The sequence below is a fragment of the Copadichromis virginalis genome, linkage group LG11 (genome assembly GCF_057382275.1).
Source record: "Copadichromis virginalis isolate Kocher_CV1m ecotype Utaka linkage group LG11, C_Virginalis_male_GT1.1, whole genome shotgun sequence".
Taxonomy (NCBI): domain Eukaryota; kingdom Metazoa; phylum Chordata; class Actinopteri; order Cichliformes; family Cichlidae; genus Copadichromis; species Copadichromis virginalis.
In genome coordinates, this window is record NC_140628.1 from 20,156,589 (window position 1) to 20,182,855 (window position 26,267).

The 26,267-nt window shown below is 41.6% G+C and overlaps 2 protein-coding genes across 3 annotated transcripts in view; one reads left to right on the forward strand and one right to left on the reverse strand.

Moving 5' to 3' along the window:
• Nucleotides 1–437: 437 nt before the first annotated feature.
• On the reverse strand, nt 438–2,632 carry psenen (presenilin enhancer, gamma-secretase subunit). Its single transcript, XM_085473517.1, has 4 exons — nt 2,525–2,632; nt 2,058–2,135; nt 1,750–1,854; nt 438–1,041 (listed from the first exon to the last, which is right to left on the reverse strand). Exons 2-4 carry the CDS (start codon nt 2,116–2,118, stop codon nt 902–904), a joined length of 306 nt encoding a protein of 101 aa, XP_085329643.1. The 5' UTR covers nt 2,119–2,135; nt 2,525–2,632; the 3' UTR covers nt 438–901.
• A 2,025-nt stretch (nt 2,633–4,657) lies between these two features.
• Nucleotides 4,658–26,267, forward strand: part of kmt2bb (lysine (K)-specific methyltransferase 2Bb) — a 29,151-nt gene continuing 7,541 nt past the window's right edge. The window contains exons 1-29 of one of the 2 annotated variants that reach the window (XM_085473519.1): nt 4,658–4,994; nt 6,391–6,469; nt 6,631–10,206; nt 10,310–10,491; nt 10,678–10,797; nt 10,982–11,168; nt 11,489–11,720; nt 11,816–11,883; nt 11,960–12,205; nt 12,366–12,472; nt 12,759–12,902; nt 13,439–13,552; nt 13,724–13,870; nt 13,948–14,040; nt 14,119–14,236; nt 14,324–14,437; nt 14,642–14,826; nt 15,814–15,915; nt 19,376–19,486; nt 19,617–19,693; nt 21,127–21,341; nt 21,426–21,529; nt 21,658–21,795; nt 21,934–22,092; nt 22,218–22,335; nt 22,442–22,520; nt 22,627–22,787; nt 22,895–23,053; nt 23,150–26,183. In XM_085473519.1, coding sequence (XP_085329645.1) covers nt 4,689–4,994; nt 6,391–6,469; nt 6,631–10,206; nt 10,310–10,491; nt 10,678–10,797; nt 10,982–11,168; nt 11,489–11,720; nt 11,816–11,883; nt 11,960–12,205; nt 12,366–12,472; nt 12,759–12,902; nt 13,439–13,552; nt 13,724–13,870; nt 13,948–14,040; nt 14,119–14,236; nt 14,324–14,437; nt 14,642–14,826; nt 15,814–15,915; nt 19,376–19,486; nt 19,617–19,693; nt 21,127–21,341; nt 21,426–21,529; nt 21,658–21,795; nt 21,934–22,092; nt 22,218–22,335; nt 22,442–22,520; nt 22,627–22,787; nt 22,895–23,053; nt 23,150–26,183 — 10,475 coding nt within the window. In that variant the 5' untranslated portion in view covers nt 4,658–4,688. Of the gene's footprint in view, nt 5,019–6,390; nt 6,470–6,630; nt 10,207–10,309; nt 10,492–10,677; nt 10,798–10,981; nt 11,169–11,488; nt 11,721–11,815; nt 11,884–11,959; nt 12,206–12,365; nt 12,473–12,758; nt 12,903–13,438; nt 13,553–13,723; nt 13,871–13,947; nt 14,041–14,118; nt 14,237–14,323; nt 14,438–14,641; nt 14,827–15,813; nt 15,916–19,375; nt 19,487–19,616; nt 19,694–21,126; nt 21,342–21,425; nt 21,530–21,657; nt 21,796–21,933; nt 22,093–22,217; nt 22,336–22,441; nt 22,521–22,626; nt 22,788–22,894; nt 23,054–23,149; nt 26,184–26,267 lie in introns of both variants that reach the window. The other variant, XM_085473518.1, reaches the window with a different exon arrangement.

Consider the following 26,267-nt stretch of genomic DNA (forward strand, 5'->3'; position numbering starts at 1 on the left):
CATCAGATTTAATGAGTCAGTTTTATAAATGGACTGCCTGCTTTACTTAGTCTACCCTCTGTGTTAATGCTTTTTGTTTTTAGTGCAGTTCAGTGAAGCCAACTGTCATATATGGTTGCCGCGTTTCCCCCTGTAAGCAGTGTCATTTAAGCTTGGACTGTGACTAAAATTGGCTCTCAATGTTATGACTCATAAAGGATGACAGGGAAGTGGAGACATTTGGAGGGCTTAACTTATTGGATTTCACAACAGGCGCCAGTGGTCGTCTGGGCTTTGGGAGATTTGGCATATGTGACAATGAGAGGTATATACATTCTATAAGGAGACAAAACAGTTCACTGATCACATATGACAAAAAAACAAAACACAACTATACAGGTTTGTGCATTCAGTGGTATAACAATATTCTAACAACTTCCAAATTCAACTGAGTAAGATTGTAACTTGGCAGCATTGTGGATACATTTTATTTATTCACACAGAAGTAAAAATAGTGCACAATCATACCATACCACAATAAACAGTTCAAAGACAAAAAAAACAAAAACATTAGTGAGTTGTTCATTATCTTATCATTACAAAATTTCCATGATCAGAAACATTGCCTATTTCAAAAGATGAATTACCCTTCTCTAAAGCCAAATAACTTACTCAAATGTCTTGGTGAGCACAGAAATGGTTTTGGGTCCTACATTGTTTATCTGTTGAAGATAGGTAACATTTACTCTTCCATTTAGTTGGATTTAGTTGACCAAAAACCAGGAAAACAACTGCCAAAAATCATTCACTGTTGTTCAGGGAGAAAAATTTTTTGGCCCATTACAGTGGATCATTAGTTTTACTGAGAAGACTAATCAGTTGAAATGAGGGGGGGGGGGGGGGGGGGGGGGGGAAAACAACCTCAAGGGATACCTAGGGGAATGGTAAAGGAGAGGTAATCTCCCACCTCCCCCCACTCTGCTCTGAAGTGCTGGTATATGGTGATCCACGTGGTGAGCACTGCTACCCATAACAGTAACCCTAGTGCCGAACGCTTCACATCTAGACAGACAGACAGAAAAACAAGCAATAAAATTAGTTACTGTCCAACAGTGGTCAAAACAACACAGTACAGTATCAAGTTGGCTGCTTAAAGCATTGCTTTAAAAACAAACAATACGTACATGGTTATAGGGCAGTGTTTTTTTTTTTTTTAAAAGTGGGTAAAACCTTTCTCAAGTTCTTATCAGAAAATTAGAATTTAAGCCCAAATTATTCTATACAAGGCCACATTATCATAAGAATTATATTTGTATAAATATAGCAAAAGTACTTACTATATTATTAAAAACTAATTTATTTTTAAAATCCTTTTTTCCCCTTTTAGGTAAGAGATCATGTATATTGATGAATACAACTTCTGTAAAAAAACAAAAAAAACAACCAGATCTAAAAAGTTACTTGGTCAACTTTTCCTACAAAAACAAACTATTTCATTTTCTCAAGCTTATGAAAAGTGCAGTATTACCCAAAACTCTTTAAATAGGATGAAGACACACTTGGTAATGTGCAAGCATGTAAAATGAACATGGAATTCACACTGACAACCTTTGTCAATATCATATGTCATGACTGAATGTTTATTGAGGAAACAAATTGAATCCTACAAGAGTGACATCCAAAGAACAGCTACTGACAAAAAACTACAAGACTGAATACAGAGTGCAAAACTGAATACTAAATACATTTTTAAAAGGTTCTGAAACTCACATGCTTTTATCTGTAGCTGTTCAGTGTAGGCTGGCTTTAAGAAGGCCTCCCGAAAAAACCAAACAACATTAACAAGCCACAGGAAGGGGAGAAACGCAAAGCCACCTGGAGAAATAAATAAAAATATTTGACAGAACTAATCATTTACTAACCACTGAAATATTTTTAGGCGCATTAGTTCAAAATTTCGCCTTAACTTAAAAAAAAAAGACTCACAGCCAGTGTAACTAACCTAGAATATACAAAACAGGAATAGGAAGTACAACTGTATAAAAAAGGAACATGAGGATTAATATTAATACTCTCACCTAGATAATATTTTCGGCAAAGGCTGAGCTTCTCCTCATTGGGCAGTCGCTCCAGGTTCATAGTGATATTGTACGTTCCTGCACACAGAAAGAAAACAAAACAGATTACAGTGCTGGACTAGCTCTGTCCAGCATCCAAAAAGAATATATATATATATATATTTTTTTTTTTTTACAAATAAAGGAATGCTTGTTATACAGACATTTAAAACACGCTCTTCCGCTGATTCTGAGACGATAATAAATCCGCTTTTTACTGCTTGACCGCTGAGCTAGTTCCTCAGATGACTGAAAAATTCACCTCAGGCTAAAGTTAGCAATCATTAGCTTAGCAACGTAACAAAAAGGCGTTACAAAATCGCTTGCTGTAAGTTTCCAGACTAACTCTCCAGATTGGGTAAATGTCGTTATAGAGTGTATCCAAAATTATGAATATCGTACATTAAGGTAATAATGTAATATCTTACCTTATCGTTTCACAGCCAAAAGTTAAAGAAAAACAAAACAATCAACACTTCCTCCTCCTTCTTCACAAGCGCTAGCTTCTTCTTCTTCGAAGGCTAACGCCAAGACTGAGGTGTTTCAGCGCCACCTACTAGGCTGTGCATCAGATTGCAGATTCTGCAATCACAGAATTTGAGACTGCTCCCATCCCACAAAGAACCTGTAGACGGTCACTGGTAGTTATTATTATTATTATTATTATTATTTCTCTACATTTTATTTACTAGTCCCGTGTCCCTTTAAAAAAAATCAACAACTCAGAGTACTGCAGTGCCACTTGCAGTAAACTGAGAAATGAACAGGCGCTCAATTCAGAGTATCTGTTCCAGTGTATCCTTTTCTTGACATTTTCCAATTTGCCCTGCATTATGTTTTCTTTATTCTGAGCACTGTTGGTGCTTTTGCTCCCATTTTAAAAAGTGCCACCTCTACACTGTCCTGTTTAAGTGACTAGTTTAGCCCCAGTGTCTGCCATTTCAGAAAAATAACACTGACAATCCTTTTCTTCAAAATATAAGTATAAAATTGAAATAGAAAAAGAGAGAAAGTATAAGATATTAAGAAGAGAAAATAGATACTCAAATACAAATTTATCGTAGAAACAAAATTGGGCTGATGTCAAAATAAGTAAAAAATGATCAAATAATGCAATTCATTTTACAGCCTTCTTATCATTTGCAAGTTTTAACAACTTACTTAAGAGTTTAATTTCATTCAGCTCTCTGTTCAAAAATTCAAATTCAAATTTTATTTGTCACGTACACAGTCATACACAGTACGATATGTAGTGAAATGCTTGGACAACTGCTCGTGACCTAAAGAAAACAAAAAAGGAAAGGCTATGAATAAGATAGGAAATAAATATGAAAAATTAAAAAGGGTAAATTTAACTAGGAAGGAATAAAATATAAATTAAGGTTAAAAATGAAATAACTGTACAACACAAATTAGAATGAAGGGTAAATTTAACTGGGAAGAATAAGATAAAATATATAAATTAAGTTGAAAATAAAATAATTGTACAACAAAATACACAATATAGAACTATATAAGAATGTATGAAGAAATATAAATATAAATAAATATATACACAATAACAGCAGCTGTACAAGTATTAACCGGAAATGAAGAATATAGTGACCAGTGTTGTGCAAAAACAAAGTCCAGAAAGTCCAGTGTGTGTGTAAGAACCATATGTGTGGGTCAGTACTGTGTGGTGGTGTGATTGTGATTGCACTGTTTGTGCATGGGTTGGATGTAAAATACCTACTTTTGGAAATAGTAATACAAAATAAAAAACAAAAAAATATAGCCCTGATAACGGAACTAACCAACTTTTACCCTTTTTTTAAAACGCTGATGTTACCTGAATATTTGCATAATATATATTATTATGTTATTATATTATATTTCTTACCCTGATCAACCAGGTCCTCTTATATATGGCATGATCTGCAACTCCGTTAATTAATCCCTAATTAACAATAAATAAACTAAGTGAATGAAGGTTTAAACACCTTCATCGTTAGCCTTTCATTATCGCAATAAGGATTCATACTGCCACCTAGTGTTTGACTATGTGTATAGTCAAGAATGCTGGTAGATGTAACGCATTTAATTATCAAAACATTCATTCAGTTATGCAGCCTTAAAGCAGTTCTCCTTCAATTAAATTTCATTTCAGTGCTACCTCTGTCAATACTGTTAAATGGAGCGATTAAAAAAGACGGTCACTGCTCTAATAAATGAACACGAAACTCACAATATTGTGCTAAGTTGCCATCTCTGCTTTGAAGATGATCTTGAACGCTGTTAGGTTCCATTTAATTATCCCAATTGTCTTCAAACGCAAAAAGACACAACATTTGACCATTTTTTGAGATTTAATTATTTTTTATGTTTTAATAGTATATACAGCTAAGCAACCTTTAAATTTTAAACCATAGCCAGTTGTGTCAAATAACAATTTGACGTACAACCGCACATGTACACGTCACTTTCCCCTCGCTAAGTGGGAAAATGAACTCAATTTCCCGTGCAGCACTGCGGCTCCCCCCTCCCATCTCGCGCCTTCCCTCTTGTCTCTCCTCGAGCTGCTAGCCGTCGGTGTGTGTTGTTGTTGAAGCAATGATGGCGGCAGCGGGATGCGGATCAGCAACCGCGGCTGCCGTAGGAGGCCAAGGTGGAACCGCTACGGCCAGAGGTCGTTTTCCCGGTCGGCCTTGGTCATCACGCAGTCGTTTGCGCTCTGAGAAGCGTTGGCAACTCGGGCGATCGGGCTTAGAAGCTGATGATGTGACTAACGGAGGGCCAAGGCCCGCAAACCTGGTTCTATCGTTAAACGAAGACCAGTCTCACTTGCGCTTGCTTGGAATACAGGAAAGCCACAAGATCCTTGGCCAGGCTGGATACAGCTCTAGTGGGAGTGAAGAGGTGAGGTCCCACACCCACCCAGGAGTTAGTATCTTTATTTCATCTTCTCACATTTTGTGTGATCGTTAATGCACCAGAAAGAGAGCAAGGCACAACAGTGTGACTGCTTAGTACCATGGAGAAATGTCAACATCCTTCAGGCTAGCGTTAACTTTAGCTTCAGCTTCAAGCTTGCTAAGCTAAAACTGTATGCTAAGTGTTAGCACAGTGGAGCTCTCCATTACATTTAATGAACAGTCGTAACACAAAATAAGCACTTCAGCAAAAGCAGCAAAGCTGTTCAAGTCACCGCAGCACTGTTGCTTAATTTGCTCCTAGAAATTTTAAACATTTAAAGGGTCATAGCATGCATAACTGCAAGAGTTTTAATTGTTAAAAAACACATTATGCGGGAACGCGAGTTTGTGATCAGGAGTCTCAGTTATTTCATGTATGGCCCACTCGTTATAGGGCCAGAGTAGCAGCTAGCTAGCTAATAGTGAACACAAAGAAGGGGAAGGATAGCGCCTTCGTACCCCGCACAGTGGCTAACTGCTAACACGCTGCATAGACTCGGGCAGAGTAGTTACTTTAAATAAAACCGCACATACGTCGGAGCTTATTTGTACCACATAGATAACTTTCACAAATTAGGTTGAATGCTTTATGGAGGGCTGGGTTTGCTAACCGCTAGCTAATGTCACCAAACACGTCAGGTTTAAATGGTGGTGCAGAAGTATGCCAAAGTCAAATGCAACCTTGTTGGAATCGAAAGCGTTCAAACTCACCTCATAAAGTTTAAGTAAAATGCCAGCTCGTAAGAGTGGCGCTGTTTTATGAGTTAAGATCCCAGTTGTGGGTATGGGGATGTACAGTACAAAGAGAATAGTAATTATAGCAAGATTTACCAGCAGTTTTTTTTTTCGTAGCTGCTCATTTGACATTCATATTAAACCTGTTGTTAAATCGTGTTGCATTAGGTAGTAAACGGTCTATATTATGTAATAACATTATAGGAATTTTTCCTACTCAGCCACATGTTTTTTTTTCTTTTTTGTTGTTGCTGTTACTAATGCACAACGCATTTATGATATCTGTATAACAACCCATGATGAATGACAGTAGTTGGTTTCAACCTTTACTTAGAAAGAGCAAAACAGTCATGTACTATTGATGAGTTTCATTTTAAAAAGTCAGACTTGTTTGCTATATTGTTAGAAAAGCCCTTGTTCAGATATGCTATGATCCACATATATTGATTTGTTAATGTGTTACGTGTTAAAAGCATGTGCATGCAAAGGATTTTTTTTTCTGCACTCGGACCTAAAACTTTAGTTATTGTTTATCCTGATGGTTTAACAGTTTCCAGCAAAGTGCAAAGTGGCTTCAAGTGTTAATTGCGGTTTTATTTTTCAAGGGGGATGATTTCAAAGGATTTGAAGCTGAGACAAAAGGTTCCAAGGGACCCATATTGTCTCAACAAAATTCTTCCAAAGGTAAAGACCAAGCTGTTATTTAATCTCATGAAATATTTGGTGTTATTTGTAAATAACCCACAAGTTAGGAAATGAATTAAGCACGAAATGCAATATAATATATTTTTTCTATATAGTTTTGTCAGATGATTTTGTGTTCATTTAATACCTTTGTTTTGCAGGTGATGCTGCCAACACAAAATCGAAACGTCAAAGTGAGAAGCTACCGCTTAAAACGCCAGCAGTGAAGGCAGCTGCACCACCTGACCCGATAAAAGATGTAAAGTCTTCGGAGCAAATGCACGACGTGTCCCTCGAAGCAAAACCAGCAAAAGATTGCAAGAAAGGTTCGAAAGGAAAAAGCACCCTGGATCGACAGCCCGCCAAGAGCAGAGCTTCATCAGCAGCACCGAGGATTACTATAAAGTTGGTGGCCAAAAAGAAAATCAAAACTGTAAAGGAGCCTCAGAAAAAATCTGCAAAGAAGTTGAAGATGAAAGGAGATCAGGATGAGCCTAAAACCAAGGACATTGAGGGTGACCAGATTTTAAGTGCTCATGTCAAATTAAAAGCTGAACCACAAGAGGATGAGCATGGCACAGAAGATAAAGGAGGGGGGACGGTACCTGTGAGAAGGCGTGGGAGATCTGCTTTAAAAACAACAGAGCCTGTATGCCAGACTAGCGCCAAAGTTGTGGTTAGTGACCAAAAATCAAAGGAGAAAGAATCTGTTGATCAACCTGATTCTGTAAAAGAGAGCGGGACTGTAGAGCCAAAATCACATGCAAAGAAATTAAAGCATAAGGAAACTGCTGCTGGCCAGGGTCCTGAAGTTAATCAACTAGTGACTCGTAGGAGCAATAGAGTCACAAACCCACTCTCTAAAAGAGCCACGGTGAGTGCACCTGCAGCGGAAAGTTTGAGTACAAGTGATGCTGTTGTAGCAGCGTCCAAGTCAGAAGCTTCGCGGACAGCAGAGGCCAAACCATTAGCGGGAAGTAACAGACGAAGGCAAAGCAGGAGGCTGAATAAAAACGATACAGTGCCAGAAAACCAAGGTCTGTCATTGTCAGAGACTGATAACTCAGCTGTGCAACCCAGTGACAGTTTGCCTTTGAAAAATGAGGACACGAGGGTCCCAAGCTTAAAGTTAATAAAGATCAGAAACCCTAAATACAATGCGCAGTCCGCGGGGAAGAATACGTCTCGAAAGAAAAAACGAAGAAAATTTATCTGGACTTTGACGTTAGTAAAGGGAGGAAGTCAGACGCCATGCGCTGAAAACACTTTCACAGTAACACCTAATGCTGTAAGTGAGGTTGATCAGCCCGCTCTTTGTGATACCAGTGTCAGTGAAAATTTAAAGGGAATTGATGATGAATCCAAACTTGATGACACAGTTCCACAGGAGAGTGAAAACACTGAGAAAAATGAGAGTAATCAGAAAGATTCCCAAAACAACGCCGAGGAGCCGTTGGAGGAAAAGACCTCTTTACAAGTTGAAGTTGCAGTGGAACACACGGCTGAAGCATCTCCACAAGAAATCACTAAAACGGACTGTGGGAAAGTTGTCCCCCCTCTTCAAATTAAAAAGGTCTCCTCTCCTGGCAAACATAAAAGTTCAAAGCCTTCTTTTTTAATTCAGCAGGTCAGCCCTGTGGCTGAAAAGATGTTGGAAAGAGAGGAGAAAGAGGATGTTTTAATAGATCAGAATGAAACTAATGAGGATAAATCAGCATGTCTGGATGTTGATGTCACACCAACAAGAAGGCTTAGGAGGAGAACATCAAGCCTTGATTCGTCACCAACAAAGTCTGTCAGTCAGAAGCCGGTGAACACTCCAAAACGAAAGCTTAGAGCAAGTGTACAGGATGAAGATGCCCCACAGGTTCATGTTGAAGATTCTTCTCAGGTTTCAACTGAAGATTCCAGTTCACAAGTTCTTCCCGAAAACCCTTGTCTTGATTTGACTGAGGAGCCATCGCAAACGACCTTTGTAAACTCCTCTGAAATTGTTGACAAGGATACCTCAAATATTGCTGAAGACCCCTCACAGTTGCCAGGTGACGCTTCCCCACCAAAGGTGGAGAATGAGGTAGAACCACAGATTAATGAGGCCGAACCACAGTTTAGTGAGGCCAAACCATTGCCTGTGCCTTCCAAGCCTAGAAGATGTAGGAATAACAAACTAGGGAAAAAGAAGTCTCTTCCCAGGAAGAAGGCTGTCGTTTCCACTGAAACTGCTGTCAACACAGAGCCTGTTACAGTTGACACTACTAACACGGAGCCTGTTCAAGAGGAAGACACTCAGCCTTTAGTAACAGAGGTAAGCCAGCCGGAAACAAAAGATTGCCCTCCGCCAGAGACCAAACAGGACCCTGTGTCAGTGGAGGAAGAGCAGATACAGCCATCAGTAAAGGAAGAAATGGACATTCAGTCAATTGAAAGTCAGCAATCTTTGTCACTGGAATGTCAAACGAGTGATCTAAATGCATCAATGGCATCTCAGAAAAAAGGAAAAAAGAAACGTAAAAACTTGATTGGTCAGCGCCAGAAACACAGACACAGGAGCAAAGATGGAAAATTTGCCCCACTCAAATTACCTGAAAGTGAACAAACTGAAGAGGGAGATGGTGACAGTTCTACCCCACTGGCAGCTAACGCACCATCCCCAAGCTTCAAACTTATTGGGGTACATAAAAAGTACAAAAAGAAGCAGTCAAGTCTTCAGTTTATTGGCTCTAAGAGACCAAAACCTAAAGTCATTTCCAAGCTGATAGATACAGGACTTGACAAAGATAGTTTGAAGCAGGAGGAAACAGACACATTAGTTGATGGGGGGCAGGCAGATGTTGCAGAGGCTCAGCGCAGTAAGTCAAAGTTCATAAAAAACATTAAGCACTTCATAATGCCTGTGGTAAGTGCCAGATCCTCTCGGGTGATCAAGACCCCGCAGAGGTTTATGGATGATGCAGGAATGTCTGTACTGCCTCGGAGAAACTCCCCAAAAAAGGGTTTACAACTGGGCTTGCAAATACGTCCAGGAAAGAGGCGAGATGATGGGGCAGACAGAGCAATATCTCCAATCCTGCCTATTGACGAGGAGGACATATTGAGTGAAGCTCAACTGGATGTCGATCTGTTTTCAGCTCAGGACCTCGATGAAAGTATTGATCTCGCCGATAGCCTGTTTTCTGAGAGAAAAAGTGTCAAAAATGATAAGAACAGGTCTCTTCTAAAGAACTCAAGTTTTAAGTGTCATCTTCCAGAAAAGGCAGGCAAGGAAGTGAATACACTGGACAAAACTCCAGAAAACAAAGGCGAGGATCTGTTTTCACTGACACCAGTTGATAAGCCTACAGAACTATCTACTGACCTCCTTGATGTTCAGAAAAAGAAAAGCTGCCCTAAGTTCACTAAGCAAACGACTCACCTCAAGATATATCAGAGGCTGAAGAAGCCACAACTGGGACTTAAAAGCAAAAACCCAACAGAGCCCGATGGTGCGAGCAAACCACTCCAGCCTCCTGTTGATTTAGCAGAAGGACTTGATGATGAAGCCATGAGCATTAGTCTTAGGCAACGGGATACAAGCTTAGAGAAAGACAAGTCCAAGCTTAAGATCGAAGACCTAGATACGCCTGGAGTAGTGAGAAAAGTTTCTGTCTGTGTTAGGACTACTAACCCAAAGTCACTCACATTGCAACATGGCCAAGTGGAAGATATAGCTGCAAAAGACACTGCCCAGCCTCACTCAGGTAACACCATACTAATGTTAAGCAACTTTCGATTCATCACTTACACAATCGTGCAAACAAGACTATACCATAGACCTGAAAATGGCTTGTATTGCTTCCACAGGAGAGTTGCAGTCAGTACAGAACTCAGGCAGATGTGGGGGCATTTCTCTTGGGTCTGTGGAGAAGGGAGTACCACAAAGAGCACGACTCACTGGTGCAAATAAAAGAATGTTCAATCTCCTCAGGAAAGCCAAGGTTCAGCTTATTAAAATTGACCAGCAGAAACAGCTTAAGTCGTCTGGGGTAAGGTCACCGTCACCACAAGCGTGTTTTCAATTCATTGTATACATTGACTGTTTGTTAGTAGCTTAACCTGGCTTAATAACATGTCATAGAGGAAGAACACATCATATAAACACAGTTGTTTTGAGTGATACATTATGGATCAGTGTTTTTTTTTTTTTTAATCTTTTCAAATTAACCTTGCAGCTGTTATCTGGCCCGGTTGGAGCCAGGTCTCAAGATATGACCTCTAAAAGACAAAGGAGGAAGCAGAGGGTGCAGCTTCATTCTGACGTTCCAGTCAAGACAGAACCGCCTCAAGTACAAGTAAGAAATCAATAGGCTCGAGGGGAGCGAGCATTGATCTCACTAAAAATCTTGTTTCTGTCTGTGGTTGTACCAAGCGGATAAAAAAAACCCTTTTGTTGAGCTGAAATTGAACAATAATATAAACAGGGAAGCTCATCCCGTGTAAACTAAAGCCTCATGACACTTTTATTTCCTTCCTCAGCCGCAAGTCATCTCCCCACTGTGCCAGGAGTTCCGTAGAGCAGGAGGTCCACGTATCAAGCACGTGTGCCGTGCTGCATCCGTGGTCCTCGGGCAGCCACGTGCCATGGTACCAGATGATATTCCCAGACTTAGTGCCTTGCCACTGCATGAAAGATCTGGCATTTCCCCATCAGCGGTCACTAAAGGTAGATATGACCAATGACATTACACTGCTTGTCTGAACAGTTCCTATAAACAAATTTGTTTCCTAACTCAAACATAAGTAACGCTATCTAACTTCCAGCAATCAGTTGTACAACTGATTAGTTTTTATTTGATATTCACTGTAACCAGACTTTCCTTGATCATTTATATATTTAGTGCCTCATCATTGCATCTTTACTATTTTTATCTATACCGCTGCTGTTTGATGTAGCTGAGAATGCATTTGGGAAAGAGAACAAGAGCTGCTGTTCAGATAATCGTGCATTATTTTCCCATTCTTATTGCATTTTTGTTCTTGCAGATGTTGGTTCTCCATCTGAATCTGACAGTCCTGGGCTGTCAGATCCAAAGGTCACCAAGGTCAAGAAACCATCAAATTTTGTAAAGCGGAAAGGACTTGGACCGTTTGGGTACCGATCTAGAAGGTGTGGCGTATGCAAAGGCTGCAACCACGAAGATGATTGTGGCAAGTGCATTAACTGCCTGGACAAACCCAAGTTTGGTGGTCCCAATACCAAGCGGCAGTGTTGTGTGTAAGTTATGTTTGGTAGTTTTTGTGGCACATAGGACAATGTGGTGAATTCTGATTTATTCTAAAAATTTGTATTTATTTTATTTTAATTACAAGGTATAAGAGATGTGACCAAATTGAGGAGAGGAAAGCACGCAGATTAAGTGGGAGAACGGCACCTAAAGGTAATTTTTCCCCTTCTGTGCACACTTCATGTTGTAGTAGTTCTTACATATCAGTGTCACCACTGTTTTCTTTTAGGTTCCTCTAAGCGAAGGCGATCCTCTCTCAGTGGGGGTCATTCAAGTAACGACGAAGGGAATGACTCACCGTCTGGTCTCCAGAGTGACGGCCACAGTCCATCATTGAGAAAGCAGCCGAAGCGTGTTGTTAAACCCCGTGTCTATTTTGACCTGGTGGATTACGACTCAGATCTAGATGATAAAGCTCTCTCGAGCTCTGCCTCACCAGCAAGGAGAAGAGGTGTCGGACCCCGTTTCAGTCAAGGTAAATTAATACTCAGCGACTGCTTGACACAGTCTAGTTGCTTGTTTTGTTTTTTAAGAATAGCAAGTAGCTGTGTAGTCATTTAAGTTTGGATATTGTGTACTATTGTGATTACAAAGCCTGTAATAAAGTAAATTGTTTTTTCCATGATGTTCTCAAGACTTTGTGTCGCTGGAAGGATTCTTGGGAGACATATCAGATGATGAGGTCAGGCATCGAAAGTCCAGTTCTCACCGTGTGCCGTCAGCTCGACGTAAACCTGAGAAGGTGGGTAATTCTGGATTTAATTGGTGCTTAAACTGTACTTAACTTATATAATGGAAATTTGTGGCAATTGTATAGAAGTATATTGATGTTTGGCCAACAAGGACAAAAAAATGTCCAGCTCTGGCACGCTGTGCTTAACATCACACTCGTTACTGTTACTGATCAAACAAACCAGACGTTTCTGCACAAACTGTCTCAGGATTTTCTTACATTCCCTTTCTTTTGCTAATTTAATGCAGTGAATTTAGCAATTAGCAGTTTAATTAACTATTATGCATGTCTGTAGGTTGCGGTGGTCTCTCAGGGTCTCCAGTCTCAGGGTCCTTTGGAGCAGACTCCTCCCAGTGTCCTGGCTGCATTGGCCCATGGATTTGAGCAGCGAACTGTCGAATCTTCTAAACCTACTCACAAAATCAGGGTTGATTTTAAGGTAGGGTTTTTTTGTTTGTTTTGTCTTTGTTTCATATATTCCTAAATTCCAGAGTTGTATTCCCTGTCGGAAAGTAATAACTAGAGTTATGTATTTGGAGACATACTTGGTTTCTTATTTGCCTTCCTCAAATATTATTTACTCCACAGAAGATGTACACACAGCTAACACCTGTAATAATTTAAAATGCATTTCATGTTTTCACGTTAGTATAATGTTTTGCCCAGCAGGGGTCGGTGTTAATCTAAGTTCCCACATGTGCAGCGTTCCATACATCATTCATTAGAGTTTTGTTCCTTCTGATCTGTCGAATTATTTTTTTAATCTATGAATGAAAGTTTTACATGTGTGAAAATGCAAATTACAACTTGCATTAAATTTAATACACAAAGTTAATCCACAGTTCAATCAACAACATAATGTAAATATCTATATGGGCATTGATTAATGGAAAGAGTAGGGTAATGGTAACTACTGTGAAAATCTTTAATTTTTTTAAATTTATTTATCTTTTTCAATTTTTGTCTCATTTTCAGGAGGACTGTGCTTTGGAGAATGTCTGGAATATGAGTGGATTAAGTATACTGACCTCTGCGCCTCCCATGCCACCCTATGTCTGCTTCCTTTGTGCCAGTAAAGGGCAACATGAGGTAACTGATAATTTCTACTCAATTTTAATTTAAATATTCAGTCTCCTGCTTACCACCTTGTATTTTCAACAAGTTTAGATAAACATTAAACACTACATGATTCAGATATCAAAGTGTCCTTTTTTGTTATTTACATGTTCTTTTTTTTTTCCTCTGACCCTCATTTTACAGATGCTGTATTGCCAAGTGTGCTGTGAACCTTTCCACAAATTTTGCCTTGAGCCAGCGGAGCGCCCCTCAGAGGAGAACAAAGAAAACTGGTGCTGCAGACGCTGCAAGTTTTGCCATGTGTGCGGAAGGAAAAACAGGCTCTCAAAGGTTAAAACATTTTATTTGTCTTGTTTAGCTTTCTTATTGGTATGTACTTAATCTGTTTGCTTCCATGTCTTCCTCAGCCTTTATTAGAGTGTGAACGATGCCAGAACTGCTATCATGCCTCCTGTTTGGGACCAAACTACCCAAAACAAAACAAGAAGAGGAAAGCCTGGGTAGGTTACTCAAAAAAAACACAATTTTAGGGATATTTACTACAACCTGCCGATTTCTCATAGTAATATTTTGTGCAGGTGTGTATGACATGCACTAGGTGCAAAAGTTGTGGCGTCACACCAGGGAAGAGTTGGGACACTGAGTGGAACCATGACAAAGGACTATGTCCAGATTGCTCAAAACTCTATGACCAGGGTGAGGCGACAGTTTAACCTTAACAATAAGTTTATCATTTGGTGAATTTTCAGCTTCTTTAACTTGTCTGAATGTCTCTTTTTTTAGGTAACTACTGTCCAATCTGCTTCAAGTGTTATGAGGACAATGACTATGATAGTCAAATGATGCAGTGTGGCACCTGCAACCATTGGGTTCATGCCAAGTGTGAGGATCTAACAGGTGATTTTTATTATTGACTCTGTAAACATTGATGGTATACAGTTTTGAAGCTTCTTAATACTGGAACAGCATTATCAAACTTAAATGTTATCTGCTACTGTCAGCTGAGCATGAATATTTTTCTTAGATTGCATTTGTGAATTTTGATTATGAGTGGATTTCTCTGCCTCCATCCAAAATATCTCTCCTGTAAAATAATTTCAGATGAGCTGTATGAGATCCTGTCCAGCCTGCCAGAGAGTGTAGTGTATTCATGTCGACCATGTAGTGTGACCCAACCCAGTGCCTGGAGAGAGCTTCTCTACATTGAGCTCAGGGCTGGGGTGGAGAAGGTGCTAGCATGCTTGCTTTCATCCACCCTCACCCAGCACCTTGTTACCTGCTCACAGGTAGGAGACTTTGCTTCTATTTTTATTAGTGATGCAATGATTGACTTGCCAGGGACTGGAATCGGATGATTTTCGGTGTTCTCAACACCAACCGGTGACCAGCCTGATATATGTGCCGTTATGAGCTGGTCCATTTCATGCATGCACAACATGCACAACTACTCATGCACCCACTCACAGCCATATGTTAACATGTTGTGAGTAAAGTTTGGTAAAGTAACCTGCAAGGGAAAGCACTACGAAAACTTTTGCCGAAAACTTAATCAGATGCTTAACTCAAACTTATCCAGCTGAACATGGACATTTTTACAGAAGCTAACAAAAGAAAAGTGGTAAAGATAACTAAAGCTTAAAGAAGCCTTGGCATGAGCAAAAGATCAAAGCAGTTACAGGAAAACTTATGGAGACAAGTGAAAAAGAAAAAAGAATCAATGTCCTGTTATCTGTTGAAGTTCTACACATACTGGAAAATGATGCAAGTCCCTGACTCGTTTTTGTTTGTTTTTTTGTTATATGAATATGCTGCACTTGCTTTTGTTTGCTAAAGGTAAGGTGAAATATGTCAGTTAAAGGTGGGTGCACAGAAACACGTTTTCATGTATGTGTTCCTCTTTACAGCAGTAGAGCACTTTATTTTCAGTTGTTAAAGTGAGAGAAGTTCCTGTAACTTACTGCATATTGGGATAAATTGTGAAGTTTAATAAGTTGTTTTTTTTTTATTATGAACATAAAATACATGATTCTTGTTTGTATATGCTGTCAATTGTAGTTCTTAGAAAAAAAATCATAACCAGGAAAAATCGGTATAGGCTGGTCACACATTGCAGTCGGTTCATCTCTAATTTTTATGACTCAAATGTTGGTTTTTATGCTACATATCATTGAATATAGCTAACAAAATATTTCCGTTTACTGTATTATTATTATTTTATTTTAGTAAACCACTCAAATTGCATGATGTTTAATTTTCTTCGACTTCTGTTGTAGTGTGAAAGATCGGTCGACCCTGACAGTGGCATAGAAGGAAAGCCAGCCTGTGACCTCCGAGCTGTAGGAAAGAAGTTTGACAAAGGCCTTTATACTACACTGGTGAGTACACGGCCCCTTATTTAATGTCACATAATCAGCTCAAGTAGATTAACTGGTATAAAACATTGTGCTTCCATTTAAACATTAGGTCTGTACCATCATAGTAAAAATGATGATCATGATCGTTCAGTTTTTATTGCAAATTGTAAACCGAACATTGCTTTCACATTTTCATATATGTACGAAAATATAAGTGAAAGTTAAATCGGTCTTCCTTATTCTCCTTATGTTTTTCACTCCTTTCTTTATACCTGTATGATGTATGCAAATAAAACAGTGCAAGTTTTGCCACTTTTGATAAAGAATTGCTCGAGCTCGACCTGTGTTTGTCTAATATGTTGACCATTTTCATGAAGCCTTCGTTGACGGACGTGGGTTACTGACCTGGTAGCCTGGCTGCCCCTGGGTGGGTCTGGGACGGGCGTGGGGTTCTGGGGGTGCTCCATCTCTGGGCTGGGCCCCTGGCTGGGCCTTGGGGGCTTGGGTCCTGGTTGGTGTGTTGCCGGGGTTGTGGGTGCATGGGGGCCCAGCCCTGGCGCAGGGTGCCGCCAGTGCATCGAGCCACCTGGGGGGCTCTTCAACTGTTCGGGGAGGCTGTTACATCTTGCAGGGGGTCTCCTCTCTTCAGGAACTCACTCTGCAGGAGAGGGAGATACAGGAGAGGTGGAGGAAGATCTCAGCCTGGGTGTCTATTGTCTTGTGTAATCTGGAAGATGAGTGGATGATGGGGTGGGTGCCGGTTTCTCTGTGGTGGGGTCGGGTGGGCTGTCCCGGTCTCTTTGGGACCAGGCGGCGCTGCCGAACTGGGCCCCGGTCCTAATGGGCCTGGGCCCCCTTTCCCTGGCAGGTTGCAGAGTATGGGGGTGCCTACTGGGGTCAGCGGGGGAGCTGGCCCCAGGGAGGGGTCATTTGCCCCTCCCTTCTTTGCCTCCCCATCTCCAGCTGCCTCCCTCTTCCCGCTCCACCACAATCACCCAAACGTGCAGGGCCTTGCTACCCCCATCCCCCGTCCCCTTCTGGCTGCCTGTGCCTCAATTTTATCTCACAACTTAGACATTCACATTACTCACACCCATTACACATACATATAGGATCTTGGGGGTGGGCACGATACACGGAATCCAAATTACCATCAGGGTGTGCACCTCACCCCTGGCGTCGTTGCCCACCTCTCAATTTTAAATACACGTAGACATTGAGGGCTAGCAGGAGGGGCTATGTGCTTACCTGCTGCTCTCTGGCAGGTAGCTCCATGCCCTCCTGGGTTTTAAATGCACCTTAGAACACACATGCATCAACACTACATTATGAGCGGGCGGAGGGAGGTTCGGAGTCTTCACACACGCCCGTTCTCTGCAGCCTGCTGGAGCGGGGGGGGGGGGGCTAGGAGGAGGAGTTGGCCGTCCGACTGGGGTCTGGAATGTGGGGCCTCCCTGCTGCTGCCGAGTCGGGGCGGTCTGCTTCTCTCCACCCCAGGGAAAAGGGTAACACCTGGGTCTGGGTGCAGTTTCCCCCTCCAGGGACAAGGGTACCTTGACCTGGGGTATAGAGTATGCTTGGGAAGTGTGATCGTGTGTACAGTGTCTCTTTGTGTCTGTCTCCACGTTGGGTGAGTGTTGAGTAATTGCATGCGAGAGCATGAGGGTGGGAATGGATGTTTGTATCTGTGTGTGCCTGTTTGTCTGTGTCTATATGTCAGGTTGGGTATCAGACGCCACCTCTCTGGGGACATCTCAGGCCCTCCAAGGTATGGAGGCTTATCTCCCCCTACCACCACTTTCCCTGCCAGTGGCAGACGCCCTCAGACATCGGTGCGTTGGTGGGTCTTTGTGTCCGGGGGTGGGCGTCCAGGTACACACCGGCTCACTCCTTGGTGGCTGCTTGTCGGGGTCTGGAGCCTGGGGCTCGCTCGGGCCCCTTCAGGGGTGGGGTGCCCTCGGCCTCTCGGCCTGGGGCTCGGTCACTCTGGCACAGCTGGCTGAGCTCACGGGCACGTCACTGCAACCCCCCCTGGCTTCTGCTCCGCAGGGCTCTCCTCAGCTCTTTCTGGGACAGTGGCGCGGCTGCCCCTCTGTTGGTCTTCCTTGGTCTCTTGTGTTTTGAGGGCCTCTGGATGTCTGGAGTTTTGATCTCATGCCCTGCTTCATGCCCTTGAGGACGGGGCTGTGGCTCCCCCACACCCTCTAGCAGATCATTACATGAAGGAACCTTTTAATACAAGCGCGTTCATGCTGACAGTTGTACACACGGGTGCTCACACACACACAAACGACACACGCTGTGCGCTGTCGATCTTGCGTGCTGCACAATAATGTTTAATATTTAGTATTTACTGTTATATTCCCATATATCATCGTGATGTTGTTTATTATGTTGCTCTTTTTTTTTTCTTCTGCTTGTTTTCTTTTTTCTTTCTCAACATGTGATCCAGGTGATTGATATATGTATTTTTTTTCTGCTTATTTTGTTGGTTTTTGTTTTTTGCCCTTTATCCCCGTCCCTCTTCCCCGCTGTTTTTCTTTCCCTCTTTCTTTCTCCCCTTTCTTTACCCCAGTCAAATCTGTCCCGTATTTAGCAAGTAAAAATAAAATAAAATAAACAATAAAAGGTGAATCAAATAGACCATTACGGCAAGGCTGGGATGGTCAATTTGGTAAAGTAAATCTGTTGGGCATCTTTCTTCGCCTTTAGACAATAATTCTGATGGCAAAAGAGCCAAACGGGACAGGCAAAAAAAAAAAAAAAAGAAACGCTTCATTTGCTTTTGCATTTTAATTAGCAAAACATGCATTTTAAATATTGCTCAATTTAATTGTGTAATGCCAAAATTGTCGTCTAGATTCAAATTCAATGAATGTACAGCCCTATTATGTGATATAGAATGGTACAGTGGTCCCTCACTATAACGCAGTTCACCTTTCGGTCTCGCTGTTTGGCAGATTTTTTTGGTGCAATTTTGCATGCTTTTTTTTTGTGTTTGTTTGTTTTTTACAGCGCATTGTGTTCTGCGTTCTGATTGGCTGTAGACTATTGTCAATCAATATCGTGCCGTGTGTCATCCTGTAATGTCGATGAAACGTTTTGCACCATCAAAGGAAACCGCAGGTGCCTTTGGTTTTATTCTGTAATACTGGACTTTTTTTTCTACAAAGGATTGAACTTTGAGGGTGTTTAAACAAGAGAGATAAGTGTAAAATGTTCAAGCCTGTCAGAGAAAAGTGTATAAAGTGTGTAGTCACGGCATTTAAAGCCATAAAACATCTATAATAATTGTAAAACATAAAGTTGACTACTTTGTGGATTTCACATATCGGTTATGGTTATTTTTAGAACGTAACTACCGCGATAAACGAGGGACTACTGTAGTTACATTCTTTTGTTGGAAATGCAGCTGCCCTATCAGCACAAGATTGAACATCTCAAGGACACCAAAATATTTTTTCTTTCTTTTTTTTAATAGAAAATGTTCCATGAGGATGTGGTCCAGGTGGTGCGAAAGAGGCTAGAGCAAGAAGAAGATCTTCCAGAGGAGCGGAGACCTACTGCCTTGGCACGATCCTACTACTTAAAGGTGCTGTATGGCTGAAAACACAAAGTCTCCTGAAGTTATGCATGATTGGCTTTAAGCATGATTTATCTTTTTGTTTGTTTGTTTTCAGTTTTATAACATTTATAATTATTGAGTGATTTTTCTCTTTTAGCTGCTCGAGGAGGTATTTAATTGGTTCAACAGCCAAGACCCAAAGGTGTGGGACCCTTGTACCAAAGACTTGCCAGTGTGAGTATTACATTTTTAACATTTTATAAGTTTAAGAAATACTCCATTAAAGTTATGTACCTAGATAGTGTTGAAGTACACCGATTTCACTGATTATTTTAATGGTAGTGATCAGGCGGAGACTCTTACTTCCAAAATCAGACATCGTTTTATTTGCGCTTTACAATAAAATACAGATGCATCCGGAGACCTAGCCTACTTCCGCTACGTCTAGCGAGGTCTGGCTCACAACTGGAAATCAACACAATCTTATGGGTTCGGTGTCCCGCCCATTGTACCATCCCCTTCAGCTGTCCTGCCTCCGGTCTTCCCCACCTCAGCACTACAAACAAAATCCTAAATTTACACGTAGCTCTCTAATCTTCGCTACCTACAGTGAAAATATAAAAACACGAGTCCATAATCACATTTCCCTCAAGCACCCCTTTTCACAATAGATACAACAGAAATGAGCACATCTGTGTAAAGCATCACTATAACTAACTATAAAAGTAGCTAAAGTCATGTCTCCTTACAGTAAAATACAAAACAAAAAACAAACAGTTTCGATTTACTATATTAGAAGTACAGACTTCACTGTTGATTAGATATTATTAATCCCTCGGATGGGTTCCTCCGGGAAATTCAGTTTCCGGTAGCACTGCACCAACAGAAGTTGCAGAATATGAGCAGAAATATACCATATATACACATATATAAATACAGAGACCTATATAAATACAGAGTATATAATAGGGATAAATAGGAATAGGAATACCAGGGAATTGCACATTTCAACTATTGTGAATAGGAATGTAGGAATATCCTACAACCACTGAGGGTTTTTTTTAACCAAAACTGAAATCTTTGATTTTTTTTTTTTTAATCAATATGTCCACCTTTCTTTGATGGCATACTTTGTCAGCATCTTCACTGCTAGTGTTGCACAGCAGAAAGACAATCTGTCTTTGGTCAGAAAATATGTCTCTACTCGGGCGGTGCTCTTGGCTAGAGATGGTGCATTTTTCTTTCTTTCTTCATAAAATGATCCAAACGTCTTCTGTTAGATTCATGTCAAGTGATTGGATCATAGTCTTTCAGTTCTTTTACATGTATGTCCAACCCTGTGAAATGTCTGGTGTTCATTTAATAACTGTCTGGAAATCACAGCTCTGCTTAATTTTGTTTCAATGACAATAGGTTTTCTAACTTCATCGCTAGAGTATTTGCTTTAGTTTCTAATTTTGAGGCTTTATTATTAGTTTAAGCCTGCAGTTATTGAGATACAAGACATTATATAGAACTGTAAATATTTTAAGTGTTAAATATTTTTATCAAGTAGGTAAATTTATGTGGGTTTCTTCACTTCTGATGCATGCTGTATAATGAAAAGGGAAAGCACCATTCTGTTTTTGTGCTGCTTCAATTTTTGAACTTCTGAACTCTCTCTTCAGGGGGATGTTGTCCCAGGCTGTTCATCCTCCTACAACAGAGCATGTTTATGCTCAGTGGCAGGAGAGAGAGGATCTTTCATCTAGAACTCCACTGGGACTCCTGCAGGAAGACAATGGACAAAGCTTGGATATAAAGGAAGAAGAGGCTCTTTCTCCAATGTCTAGGGAATCTTCAAGCCTGAACCATTTTAAAAGCAGCAGACTCAAATTCAAAGGTGACGGATTTAGTTTATGAGAAAATGTTCTTTTTTTCTGTTTTTTCTCTTCCACTAAATATTTACTTTTGTGTGTTTACTTAGGAAAAAGAGGTCGGCTTTCAAAAGCTGATCTAGACACTGGATGGTCTAAAGATGATGAGAGACAGTGCTCTTTGTGTCAAAAATATGGAGACCTCAAATCGAATGTAAATAATTCCCAAAACATTAAAATTGAGTGGTTCACAGAAGAATGCAAACACAATTCACTTATTTTTGTAAATTCTCCATTCTCTTTGATTAATTTCATGTTGGATTGTGTTGTTTCCTTTCTCAGGAAGCAGGCAGGTTACTGTATTTGGGCCAGAATGAATGGGCTCATGTCAACTGCTGCCTGTGGTCTGCAGAAGTTTTTGAAGAGGACAATGGCTCTCTGCTGCATGTACACAGCGCTGTCACAAGGGGACGTTTGATGGTTAGTTGTTATCACCCTGATAAACTGAAAATTGCTTAAAATCTGTAGAGTTGAACCAGATCAGTCTTTTTATTGTAATTACGTTAACCCAAACTTTATTCTTCACTCTTCACTGTCATTAACCCCAATCGTCTTCAGCGATGTGAACGTTGCAATCAGTCGGGTGCCACTGTGGGCTGCTGTCTGACATCTTGTCAAAGCAACTACCACTTCATGTGCGCCCGCTCCCGTCAGTGTGTCTTCCAGGATGATAAAAAGGTCTACTGCTATAAACACCGACATCTCATCAGTGGCAGGGTAAATTCTCCTCTCCCACCTCGCCTCTTTCAGGATTTAAACAAGTTTGAAGTACATTTAAAAAAAAAGAAAAAAGAATATTTTTATTTAAACCCTAATTTTAGTTATGTACCTTTGTTTTACAGATGATAACTGGTCAGGAATTTGAAGTAAACCGCAGAGTGTATGTTGATTTTGAGGGGATCAGTCTCCGCAGAAAGTTCTTGACTGGGTTGGAGCCAGACCTTATCAACGTGATGATCGGTAAGCTGTTTTGTTTTAGTTGGTTGCTTGTTTGGGCCCTTAAAGGTGTTCATTAGAATCTGCTTTTGTTAAACTCAGAATTGGTCTCCACATTGTTACGGCACAGGTTCCCTACAGATTGAAAATCTAGGTGTGCTGACAGAACTTTCAGCGAACAAAGGAAAATTGTTTCCTGTTGGTTTTCAGTGAGTTGTATATTCTGCTTTTAACATTAATTATACTTGATAACACTTGATTATATAAAGAAATTATATTTGCAACATTGAATGAATTTCCCTCTTCCATAATAAGGTGTTCTCGGTGGTATTGGAGTACGGTTAACCCATTGCGGCGGTGCAAATACACATGTACAGTCCGAGAGGTCCGGCCAATTGTCCCAGAGAAGCCAGTTGAGGAGATGCCGAACCAGGGAGATAATCACACCATTGCTCACAGCCCCCGTCCAATACCTGGTGTGTTGATTTGTTTGTTTGTTTTGGGGGTTTTCTTTACTTCTGAAAACTAGATTGCCTTAACAAGTGATTCGCTGTATTCATAAATCATTTCTATCACTCTTCAGTATCAAAAACTCAAGACACTTATATATCAGAGTGCCACCCCACAATGGAGGAAACCTCGATTCCAGGTATCCACCCAAAGTCAGATCACGGTGCAAGGCCAAAGATTCCCCAACCCAGGAGACCAGCTGGAGGAATGTCAAGACCTCTGCCTTCCCCAGGTATGATAGAAATTGTAACCTGTTCTTATTTAGAAACATAATAAATAAGCCATCACAGAATGTAAATATAACTGATTATTTCTGTTTTCCTCTTAGGAGTAGCCCAGCCCCACCACATACTGACCATTAGTGATCTAGAAGAGACTCGAGGAGTTCGTCGCCACGGCCCACACTCACAGACAACAGGTCTGCGCAGTCACAGGTCCCCCCCTCCTCTGGGTCCTGTAACTGGACCAGTCACTCTCCGCACTGGAAAAAATTCCCTCCCTACCTCCCCCTTGTTCCCACTTGGTGCAACAGACAGCCTGATAAATTCTACGTCATCCCGCCCAGTTGGAAGTAGAGGTTCTTCCTCTGTACGATCCTCTGGGAATACAGCCCACTGTAACTCGTTATTCTTTCCCCAGTCTCCCTGGCAGGAAGGTGCTGGAAATTTTCCCTCTCAAAGTCTACCCTTCTCTTCACCTGTACAACATTTACCCAGAAGTCGACTGTCGTTTGATCTAAGCCAGTCGGACTCAGTCGAGGTGCCACACAACTTCTTAGCTTCACCAGAGCCAGAGGATGTCTCTCCAGCAAATGGTACATCACCCCAGGAGGACTTGGACCAACAGAAAGATGAAGAAGAGTTTCCCTACAGTTCATTCCACAAGGACCCCAACTTGAGTCTGGGCCAAGAGATGCGGACAGAACTTGAAATTGAAGAAACCCTCTTAAATGAGGGGGTGGCAATGAATTGTGGGGAGCAAATAGTGGTGGAAGGTGATGATCAAGAGGAATTTTGGGGAGCAGCCCAAGAAGTACAGAAGAAGAAGACCCTTGTTGCCAGTTTGCCACGGTCTGCAGCCTCAGCCAGGGATGACCTGGGTAACACATCCTCAGATGAAGATATGGAGCACTATTTTGACTTCTCTCGCACAATAGTCAGCTGCCCGGGATCAAAAGATCACTCGAAGTCTCCATCCTCGCCTTCCTCTCGACCTATGGCTCAACTGGATGGGGTAGATGACGGCACAGAGAGTGATGCAAGTATAGCAACCAGTGATGATGCTCAAAAAGTTAACAGTCAAACTCAGATACAAGCCAAAAAACTAAATGATAAAAATCTTCCTGACTTTGAAACCGCTAGCAGCACACAACCTTCCAAAGAATCATCTGATGATAAGCGAACAGATTCTTCTCCAGTCACGATTTCAGAAGCCACAAAAGATCCCGCTGATGGTTCAACCCAAGATGCACCTAAATCTTTTGATACCAGTCAAACCTCTGAAACCCCTTTAGTAAACCAAGAGCCCATGCTTTCTTCTCCAGTTGATAACATTCTGCCTAACCTAACTACAAATGTGCCTGAAATCCCATATTCAGAGGGGTTATTGCCAGGTTCCAGTTCAGGGTTGTCCTCTGAAACACCTCTTCTTCTTGAGAGATGTGACACTAACCCACAGTTCACCGAAATGCTTCCCGTGCTGCAAGACACACCACTTGAGACCCCCGAACCTTGTAAAGCCCTGAACTCATCACCTGACTGCAGCAGGTTTATATCACCAGCTGAGGGGGCTAGTGTGTTGATGAATGACTTATCATCTACTGCAACAGAGGCCCCAGTAGCAGGTTCTGCTGATAACAGTCAATGCTCTCTGTTGAGTCTTCTTCAGCCTTCCCCTTTAATGTCAACAGATGTACCAAACCCCTCTCAAGGACTAGTAGACCCTCTCCAGATGTATTCTTTGCCTACTTTCAGTCAGCCTCCCTTAACAAGTATTACATTGCAACCAGTGACCGCTGTACAAGAGTCAACAACTTTACCGTCCCTGGAACCTGCTAAACTGACAACTCTTAGTCCCGTTGGAGATATGACACAGACACTACTAAATGTCGTGCCTCAGAATGATCCAAGCTTATCAGCTACTGTTTCTCTACCGGTGTATGCCACACAAACACAGCCACTAGGCTCTACAGCTGTCAGCATTGTTTCCTCCTCTGCAGCAATATCGCCTCTGTCTGGACTGTCAACACACTGTTCAGCTGCTCCCACACAGGTACAAACCACCTCAGCTCCGATGATCCTAAATGGTTACAGTTCTTCTGTCCAGAAGGAAGCTACAGCTGGCCATACAATCTCCATCAATTTCGCTACACCCAGGCCAACTATCGAACCTCAGCAACCAGTGGTACCCCAGGCATTACCGGGTCATGCCATTCTTACTGTGAAGGAGGTGGGAGGTCCAAATGTAGACCCTACACCACATGTACTACTGGTGAACCGCCTTGGGCAGATCTTTGTGAAAAACCCTGAAAGCAACACTTTCCAGCTGCCTACTCCCAACTCCCCATCCTACAACTGTGTCACTCAGATTGCTAGCCTTTTGCAGAGCAACGCACTGTCAGCCACACTAGCTGCAGCTGGTAATATGACTGCACCACCATCTGTGGCCAATGTGACGACAGTACCTCCTCCACTAGTCACGCCTGCAGTTCAGAATCCATCTGCTGTCACACAGCTGCTCACACACAAAAACAATGACACAATGGTAATGTCCAATGTGAAGAAATCAAGAAAAACTTCAAAAACACCAAAAGATGAAACTGCTCCAGATTCAAGAAAACCAAAGAAGAAGAAGGATTCCAGCGCGTCAAAGAAATCTAAGTCCTCCACGGCCTCAGGGCAGCCTGCTCTGCCATCTGAGAATCCTCCCATGAGTCCTGCTGAAAGTGCCCAAGCAATTATTAATCAAGCAATGGCGAGTAACTACACCCCCAAGTGGAGTGGGCTTCGAACAATGAGCCCTTCCTCACTAGTTTTGCCACCCGGCCTGTTAATTGAACCAGATCCTCCAGAGTCACCCCGCTCTCCATCACCACAACCTAAACCAGTTCCCCCACCCCGCCCTCGCACCCATGTCCGCATGAAAAGAGTGTCTTCACTTTCAGACCGCATCGTCACAAAGAAATCTAAGGTTGACTTCCTGCAACCAGAGCCCGTCATCGAGGATGAGGAGCGTCGCAAACCAGCTTTTCCAAGCATCTCCAGCAGGGCCTCAGGAGTCCGAATCAAGACCCCCACAGTGAAAGGAGTACTGAACTTGGACGAGTTAAAAGAGGAGCATCTAAGTGATTCTGATAGCTCAGGGTAAGTTTTTACCTATCTGAATTCATTTTTTTAGCTGCCCTGCTGGTTATTGTGTCAGTGATCATTTAGGCTGACAAAAGAAAG

Excerpts from the sequence above, each read along its gene's own strand:
- psenen (XM_085473517.1), bottom strand. The coding sequence starts at position 2,118 with ATGAACCTGGAGCGACTGCCCAATGAGGAGAAGCTCAGCCTTTGCCGA. Across the intron at positions 1,855-2,057 it reads TTGCCGAAAATATTATCTAG|GTGGCTTTGCGTTTCTCCCC; the intron begins GTGAGAGTATTA and ends TTATTTCTCCAG. Across the intron at positions 1,042-1,749 it reads ACAGCTACAGATAAAAGCAT|ATGTGAAGCGTTCGGCACTA; the intron begins GTGAGTTTCAGA and ends CTGTCTGTCTAG.